The sequence below is a fragment of the Aptenodytes forsteri genome, unplaced genomic scaffold (genome assembly GCF_000699145.1).
Source record: "Aptenodytes forsteri isolate BGI_AS27 unplaced genomic scaffold, ASM69914v1 Scaffold888, whole genome shotgun sequence".
Classification (NCBI taxonomy): Eukaryota; Metazoa; Chordata; class Aves; order Sphenisciformes; family Spheniscidae; genus Aptenodytes; species Aptenodytes forsteri.
The window spans coordinates 68,763-77,160 of NW_008796057.1; the positions used below are offsets into that span (position 1 = coordinate 68,763).

General features: G+C 61.9%; 1 protein-coding gene across 1 annotated transcript in view; it reads left to right on the forward strand.

Annotated features, from left to right (window-relative positions):
• The first annotated feature begins 2,567 nt into the window (after positions 1–2,567).
• Positions 2,568–8,398, forward strand: part of GLRA4 (glycine receptor alpha 4) — a 7,075-nt gene continuing 1,244 nt past the window's right edge. The window contains exons 1-7 of the mRNA XM_009286292.2: positions 2,568–2,682; positions 3,070–3,137; positions 3,901–4,124; positions 4,252–4,334; positions 4,551–4,691; positions 4,775–4,989; positions 5,285–5,434. Of these exons, the coding sequence (XP_009284567.1) occupies positions 2,604–2,682; positions 3,070–3,137; positions 3,901–4,124; positions 4,252–4,334; positions 4,551–4,691; positions 4,775–4,989; positions 5,285–5,434 (960 nt within the window). The 5' untranslated portion in view covers positions 2,568–2,603. The remainder of the gene's footprint in view (positions 2,683–3,069; positions 3,138–3,900; positions 4,125–4,251; positions 4,335–4,550; positions 4,692–4,774; positions 4,990–5,284; positions 5,435–8,398) is intronic.

Sequence of the window (8,398 nt, forward strand, 5' to 3'; positions counted from 1 at the left end):
GACCCGCAGGAGCCCCGGGACCCGCACCCCCACCCTGGTCTGGATCTCTCTCCAGGGGCTCTTCCCCCCAGCCAGAACCCCGATCCAGACCTCCCTGCAGGCTGCCGGAGCTCCTCCAAATCTGGCCTTGCCCCCCATTCTCCGGAACCCTGACCCAGCACCCCGGGGACCCACCAGACCTCCCCCCTCCAGCCCCAGCCGCACACAGCCGGGCTCTGCCTGTCCCCAGTAGTCCCTGCCCCATTTGATGGTCCCCCTAGCCCCAGGCCAGCTGGGGACCCTTGCCACAGTGGGAGAAGGGGTGAGCTGAGCCAGGTGATGGCCCAGGCAACTCCTTCTCCAGTGTTGCAAAGCCCCTGTGATGCCCAGACCCTCTCCTGGCTCAGGGTGTTTGGAGGGGGCTCAGGACAGTCCCTGACCCAGCCCCTTGGGTCGCCCAGGCCAGTGGGTGTCCCAGGTCCCATGGGTGCAGGAACAACTCTTGGCCCACTTGGGTGGAAAATCCAAAGCCTCCAGGTTCCTTTTTTTCCTCTCCGCCCACCCCATCTGGGTGCCATCTGGGACAAGGTGGGATGGGGGGGTGAGTGGGCCAGGCAGGGAGGGGTTGGCGGCCTGCAGTGCCCCTGGGCAGAGCCCGCTCCCTGCCCCCACTCCCCCTCCCACCACTCGGCCAGTACGGCTGAAGCAGCGCAGGGGGGAACCACAGCATTTGTGGCGGGGAGGGGGGAAATCATGTCAAAATGTCATCGCTTCACATGTGGCAACTGCTTGTCTCGGGGTGGCATTTTTAGGCAGACGTGAGCGTTTTCCAGCCCCACCATCCCTTTGCTCCACGGAGGTGCTGAGCTCCAGGGCCCTGCAGTGCCCGGGCCAGGTTAGTGGCAGAGTCCCCCGTGGCAGGCAGTGCCCGAACTGGGGAGCTGCAGCCAAACCTTGAGAAGAGCCAGGACCCAGGGGCTGTGCCCAGGGGCTGTGTGCCAGCATGGCCCTGCCAGTAATGCTGCTGGAGGTGGCTGCACGCAGGGAGTTTCTGCACCCCCTGCAGTCCCCAAGGTCCGAGCATCGCTGGGGCTGCAGATCCACCACTGCTCAGCCAGTTAGCTGAGCCTCTTCAAGGAACTAGCTGCCACTGCGCCAAGGGAGCCTTCCTCCCACATGCTCCAGGGGAGAACCCTCATCCTCCTCTCCAGCAGAGGAGGACATGGTTCACAGCTATGTGGCAGGCAGAGGCCTGACTTAACTCCTTGTTATCCTGGCCTCTTGCAGCCCTCCTCCCAAGGGCGCATCTCTCTAACGCAGCTCCTGGAAGGGGAATTTCTCCCAGCCTTTTGCTCTTGGCCAGGACCAGTCTTGGGTACTCTCTGCTGCCCGTCTCCAATTAAGGGAAAACCTGCCCGGATGAATCATTTTGGGATGGCCGTTGTGGCCATTTCTAGCTGGCAAGGATGCACATAAGCCCCTCCAGGATGAATCCTGCTCCCCTGAGAGGAGGTAGGAACAAGGTGTGTTGGTAGGAACAAGGAGGTAGGAACAAGCACCCCAGGGGGTCCCAGCTCCCAGCATCATCCTCTGCTTGTGGTAACGGGGTTGTAGCTCCAAGCAGGAGTGGGACCCACCTGGGCATGGACCTGGTGGAGTTATGAGGCAGCATGCAGCAGCATCAGCAGCATGCTCAAAGCTCCCTTTGTGTCCAGAGGTCTCTGGCTAATTCCTCTCCATCACAGCCACGTGCCTGGCAATGTGGTGAGCGAATGTTTTTCCTTGAAATGATTATTATAGACTGATGGAAGGAGAGAAGCTGGCAGGCTAAGATGTGTTCACAAAAACATCCCCTCCAAGGTCAGTTTAAATAAGTCTCCATCATTGTTGGGAGCGCTGTGTGGGAGAGCTCATGTCAGCTCCACGCCACGGCTGGTGCGGAGGTGGACTTTGCTGCTCCTCTCCTGCCACATCGTCTTGGCCCCTGGCAAGGTGTCACAACCCCAGCTGTGCTCCTGGGCACCTCCTCACTCACACCAGGCCAGCGCATGGCTCGGGGGGCAGGGTGTTGTGTCGCCCAAGCCCCCCAGGCCATGAGTCTGTGCCAGGCAGGGTATGGATGTTTGCTCAGCAGCTCAAGCTGGGGCTGGCGATCGAACCCGGGAGGGACCCTCCCCGCTTTTCCCCTCCAGCACCAGCACAGAGCCCAGCTGCCATGCATGAGGCCATCGCCCACTGCTCCCTGTCTGCACCGCAGTCCTGGAGCCAGGAAGCACCCGGCTCTGAATGCCATGCCAGCGGACACGGCGGGCAGGGGCTTTGCTGGCAGGGGGACAGGAAAAATGCAGGCACGTGACACTCAGGTTGTGGCAGGCGAGGGGGGAGGCCGCCGGGATCACAGCAGAAGGAGGAAGGGGTCCCGGGGTCAGTACGCTGACTTGGCGCTGGAGAGGATGCAGCGTGGACACAGCTGTTTCCCCTGGCAGCTGGTAATCCCTGTGGGGTGCTGAAATATGCCTGCAGACCTGTGGTGCCAGCAGGCAGCTAACTTGCCTCCTCTGCCCCGCAGGCTGGTCTCAGGGCGGGAGGAGATTAAAGCTGCTTCCCGAAGCTCACCCCAGCCCATGTCACCCTCTGATTTCCTGGACAAGCTTATGGGACGAACGTCAGGGTATGATGCCCGGATTCGACCCAACTTCAAAGGTGAGGGAAGGACGTGAGGCTCCCAAACCTGGCAGTGATCCACGTTTATGGCTGCCCAAACTCAGGGAATAGGCAGGTATGGGTTTGGGGGCAGGACTGTGACCCATGTCCCTCCGTCCCAACACTGTCCCCAGAGTCCCGGCTGCTTCTGTGATCACAGCCGCCCTGCATGTGCCTGCTTTGCCTGACAGCACGGGCGGCTGCAGTGCTTGCAGGGTGTGCTGGGGCTCACCTCAGCACACTAGGGGCGTGACCCCAGCGGGCAGGGGGATGCTCGTGTGTATTCATCTGCGCAGCACATGCAGGAGGCAGCATCCCCACATGTGCCTGTGCGATGCACGTGTCTCTCCGGCCAGCAGCGAGAGGAGGCTTCACACTGTTTTCCAGGTCCGCCCGTCAACGTGACATGCAACATCTTCATCAACAGCTTCGGCTCCGTCACTGAGACCACTATGGTGAGGGTTTCACCAGCGCAACGGGCTCCCCTCCCAGCACCTCAGGGCTGGCGGTGGCTCTGCCGGGGAGCGTGCAGGTCCTGGTGCCTGAGCCCATGGCCATGCTTACAGGGGTCCCTGTGAGCCCTTCTCCAGAGCCAGCCCTGGCACCGTGGTGGGGACATGCAGAGCCATAGCAAATGGCTGTGGCTTTTCTGGGCTTAGCTGTGTGGGACACATTCTCCATGCCTGAGCTGGGAGAAACACCCTGAAGGGTCGGAGCGAGGCAGCTGGCGGTAGCTCCCTGCTGTTCACAGGCTTGGCAGGTGCCGTACAACGCAAGCAAGCTCTGTGTCCCTGCCATCCCCAGCCTCCTTGGGTGCATGAGGAACTCCTCTGAGGAAGCCCCAGGGGTAAAAATTCCCTATTTGTGCTGCTGCAAAGCCTTAATACCATCAACCATCACATCAACCCCCCACAGGGCCACAGAGCCCTGCGAGGAACGCTGCAGGCAGCAGCTACTGGTCCTCCTCCTCCTTCTTCTCCTCTTGGCTGCTGTGGCTTTGGCTTTTTAATTTCCCCTGGCTGCTGACAGTGTGGGAAGGCTCCTGAGCTGCCCCTGCCCCATGCATGGTTAGTGTCACGCAGGAAGCACCTGCAAGGCTGAGCCTCAACTGAGACCCCCTTCCACCTCCTCCTCTATCTCTTCTTCCTCCTCCATCTCTTCCTTCTCCTCCTCCTCCCCATGGGGTGCTCCTGGCTGACATGGTGCCCTCTGCCCCAGGACTACCGGGTGAATGTCTTCCTGCGGCAGCAGTGGAACGACCCCCGCCTGGCTTACCACGAGTACCCCGACGACTCCCTTGACCTCGACCCCTCCATGCTCGACTCCATCTGGAAGCCAGACTTGTTCTTTGCCAACGAGAAAGGGGCCAATTTCCACGAGGTCACCACCGACAACAAGCTGCTACGCATCTTCAAGAATGGCAATGTGCTCTACAGCATTAGGTAGAACTCCTTCTCTCCAGTGCCCAAGTGGGAAGGCGAAGCTTTCCTCTTGCCTCCCACGGGGCAGCTTTCCCCCACCAACTGCCCCAGCTCCTAGCAACCCCCTCCTTTCCTCTGCCTCCTCCAGGCTGACGCTGATCCTGTCCTGCCCCATGGACCTCAAGAACTTCCCCATGGACATCCAAACGTGCACCATGCAGCTGGAGAGCTGTGAGTACCTAGGGGGGTTCAAGCTGTGCTTCGTCCCCCCCATCCCATCCCATCCCATCCCATCCCATCCCATCCCATCCCATCCCATCCCATCCCATCCCAAAGGCTGACATCTCCCTGCTTCTGAGGGAGGTGAGCAGGAAGGAACAGTCATTCAGAGTGGTGATGAACGGGGTGCACGTGCCCCCATCCCATGGCTCCCTCCATCCCCTTCAGTTGGCTACACTATGAACGACCTCATCTTCGAGTGGCTGGAGGAGCAGGAGGCTGTGCAGGTAGCAGAGGGCTTGACACTCCCACAGTTCATCCTCAGGGATGAGAAGGACCTGGGCTATTGCACCAAGTACTACAACACAGGTGAGCACCCCAGAGACCCGCTGCCACCCCCCTGCCACGGCCCAGGTGTCCCTCTTGCCCATCAGGGCCGTCTTTCCCCACAGGCAAGTTCACCTGCATCGAGGTGAAGTTCCACCTAGAGAGGCAGATGGGTTACTACCTGATCCAGATGTACATCCCCAGCCTGCTCATCGTCATCCTCTCCTGGGTCTCCTTCTGGATCAACATGGACGCGGCGCCAGCCCGGGTGGGCTTGGGCATCACCACCGTGCTCACCATGACCACACAGAGTGCCGGCTCCCGTGCCTCCCTGCCCAAGGTCAGCACCAGGGCTGCCGTGCTGCAGCCTGCCCAGGGCACCTGGGGTGCCCACTGCTGCCCCCAGTGCCCCAGGGGCAGCCTTCCCTTGGAAATGACTGGCTCTGTAGCCTCGACGGCTGGGGCACTATGTGTGCCAAGGTGGGGACATGGCGCTGCTCAGCCGGGTGAGCTCTGGCCTGTCTGTCCCAGCTGAGAGGGCTCCTGTACCCCTTGGCAGTGGAGCAAAGCTGGCAGTGGGGGGGATGAGGGAGGCAGGGGGCAGTGGGTCCCTGAGCCCCCTTTCACCCTCACAGGTCTCCTACGTGAAGGCCATCGACATCTGGATGGCCGTGTGCCTGCTCTTCGTCTTTGCCGCCTTGTTGGAGTACGCAGCTGTCAACTTCGTCTCCCGCCAGCACAAGGAGTTCATACGCCTGCGCCGGCGCCAGCGGCGGCAGAGGATGGTGAGTCCCTCCCACCACTGCTGTCACGACATCTGCCTGTCCTCAGCTGCCAAGGGGACACCCCGGGGCTGCAGGGCCAGTTTCTCAGCAGCCGCTGGGGCATGGTGCGGTGCTGGGCTGTGTCCCCAGTGCCCCTCCAGCGTATCAGGGACCCACGGGCATCGCGGTCCTTCTGCCTGCCTGAGCAGCACAGTGCACAACACGCATGGGTGTGCCAGGCCCTGCCAGCATAAACATGCCCAGGGTGCCATCCTTCTCCTGCCGGGACATCCTCAGGCTCTGCTTCCTCTAAAAAAGCAGAAGAATAAACAGTGAGGGTGAGGGAAATGGCCTTTCCCCTTACCTGCAGCCCCAAACTCAGGCTCCTCGCTGTGCCGCAGCGGTGACGGGGGCTCGCTGCTGCGTCAGTGGTGAAGCACCAAGGGGACCTAGTGGCACCCAGGGACAGGGCCTGGGCTGCAGACGGAAGCGCAGCAGGGCCTGGAGAGGCAGGGTCCCACGCTCACGGGACAGCCCTCCCCTCTGTCAGCCCATCGGCGCAGGCATCAGGCCTGCGAGATGCTCAGGAAAAGCACGTGGCTGCCCCACTCTCATTTTCTTGCCGTAAGCACACCGTGAGGCACCAGACCTCCATGGAAAACACGAGTACACGTATACACCGCACAGACTCGCAGTGCCCTGTGCAGCCAAATCCCTTTGGCATGTGCTGAAGACGGATCCTGGTGCCCAGGCACTGCTGGGGGGGCTTTCCCCCACCACATGGAGCCCCCGTCCCCCACCATCCCCATCCCAGCGCACAGAGCTGCTGTTTCCAGGGCCAGGGCAGAGCCATCGGTCACCCACTGTCCTGTTTCTGTTTGGTGCGCACTGTCGGATGCCAAAAGGGCCTGAGCAGCGGGACGGCCAGCCTGGAGTCCCTGCAGCAGCTGAACGGCCAGCACGGTGGCGAGCACACCTATGCGACGCTCTCACAGCTCTCCACCTCCCGGGTAAAGCACGACCCTCCAGCAGCCCCCCGTGCAGTGCAGCACAGCGCACCCCCAGCCAGCCTCACCACCCCTTCCCCAAAACAAGCCCCCCAGGAGCTGGCCCCAGGGGCCAGCAAGGGCCCATGGAAGAAGCAGGGCAGTGATTCGCACAGAGCATGAGCCCATAGGATGGAGCTGCCGCTCCCTGGGCTGAAAAGAGATTTGAGAGAGGTATAGGAATGGAGCAGATTTCCCTGGAGACACCCCCACTCCATGCCTCAGTTTCCCCTTCCGTAAAGGAGGACCAGCACAGCCCCCTTTGCTGAGGGATGAGTGATGCTGGGGCAGACTGATGGCCACTCCTGGGCTGCTGTCCAGCTCCCCAGGCCGTGCCCACACCTCTGGCAGGGTGAGGGCTCTGCCTGCCCAGCTTTCCTGGTGCAGGCAGGTTTGAGGCACTTGTGGCTGCCTGCAGTAACTCCAGTACGGGCAGTTGCTCAGGGTACATGGGCACTTTACAGCTCGAGGCATAGGGAGGAGCAGTGGGGCAGAGCAGGCTCCCAGGCTGGTGGGGAGATGTTGGGGGACTACCACAGCTCCAGGGAGGAGATCAGGACTAGTACATCCTCGGCTCCCTGCCCAGCCGGGCTGGCCCAAGCCTCCCCTCCACCATCATCAGCAGGAGAGGCTTCCCAGCTCCCCCCAACATGCTCCCTTGCTCCCTGCCTTTCACAGCCCCTGAGCACTGACCCCTGGAGATGAACACCCACCCAACCTGGGCAGGGAGGGGGAGGCTCTGCCAAACCAGGAACCATCTGCCAGCTTAAAACAGACCAAAGTGCAGCTGCCCTGAGGTGGAGGCTGCAGAGCCACCCCAGGGTGCTGCTGGCAAGGCACTGGGTGCAGCTAGGAACACCCCGGGTTGCTGTTCGGTCAGAGACCAGAGCAGAGCCCCGCTGCCCACAGCTCCTGTGCCGGCACTGCCTGACACAGCACAGCCTGGGTGCCGCAGCCCGACAGCAAATCCCTCCCACAGACCCCACAAAGCTGGGCCCAGGGAGCTCCCTGCACCCAGCCTCAGCCCCCAGTAAGCGCCCCGGCGCTGCCCAGCCTAGAGGGACCAGCACTCCCAGTCTGCCATCTCCTCCCCAAAATGCCCTGGCTGGGCCCACTGGCTCCTCGGGCTGGGGGAATAGCTGCTGCACCCCAGGGCATGCAGGGCACCCCGGCTCCCCCCCACCGCGTCCCCCAGAGCGGCCGCAAGCACTCAGCCTGGGGCAGGGGAATAAACCTCTGCTGCAAATGAGAAGTAGTATCAGCAATTTGAGCCGCTGCTGCTCTTCCCACTGGGAAATCTTGCTTAGCCAGCAGATTGCTGAGTTAAATAAAGATGCCAGGGTGCAAGCTTTCCGCATGAGAGCCCCCTTGCCGGCTGAGCACCTGTGCAGGCTGACCTCAGTGAGGAGGCTGCTTTCTGTGGTTTGGAGGGCAGTGCCGGTTGGAGATGGAGTTTGGGATCTGGCACCCGGGCTGCATGTGGGCATGGCACAAGGTGAGGGGCAGGCCTGCAGCATGCCTCGGGAGAAGAGACCCACTGAAGCCAGATATGGCACCAGTGGGGCAGAGGGGGGATGAGCCACAGAGACCAAATGAGTGGCCCAGGGGCTCAGTGAGAAGCCAGACATGCAGCCCAGGCTTGCACATGCCAGTCCCTTGCCAAATCTTCACACACACAACCCCCCCAAGGATAAAAGAGCAGGATGAAGCAAGTTGCTAACGATGCACAGCTGTCGGTGGGGAGGAGTGTGGGCACTGCTGGCTGGCACCTGAGGGCCCATGAGGCAAGCAGGGCTGTGCCGTGAACGATGGCTGTAGGCTGCAACCCGAGGGTGAGGGCAGGCACCCGGCTCTCATGGCACTTTTGCAAGCTTGATCATGGGCATGCAGCCCCATGGGCACGCTGCCCTCCCTGCAGCCCCCCCCCCCCCCCCCCAAA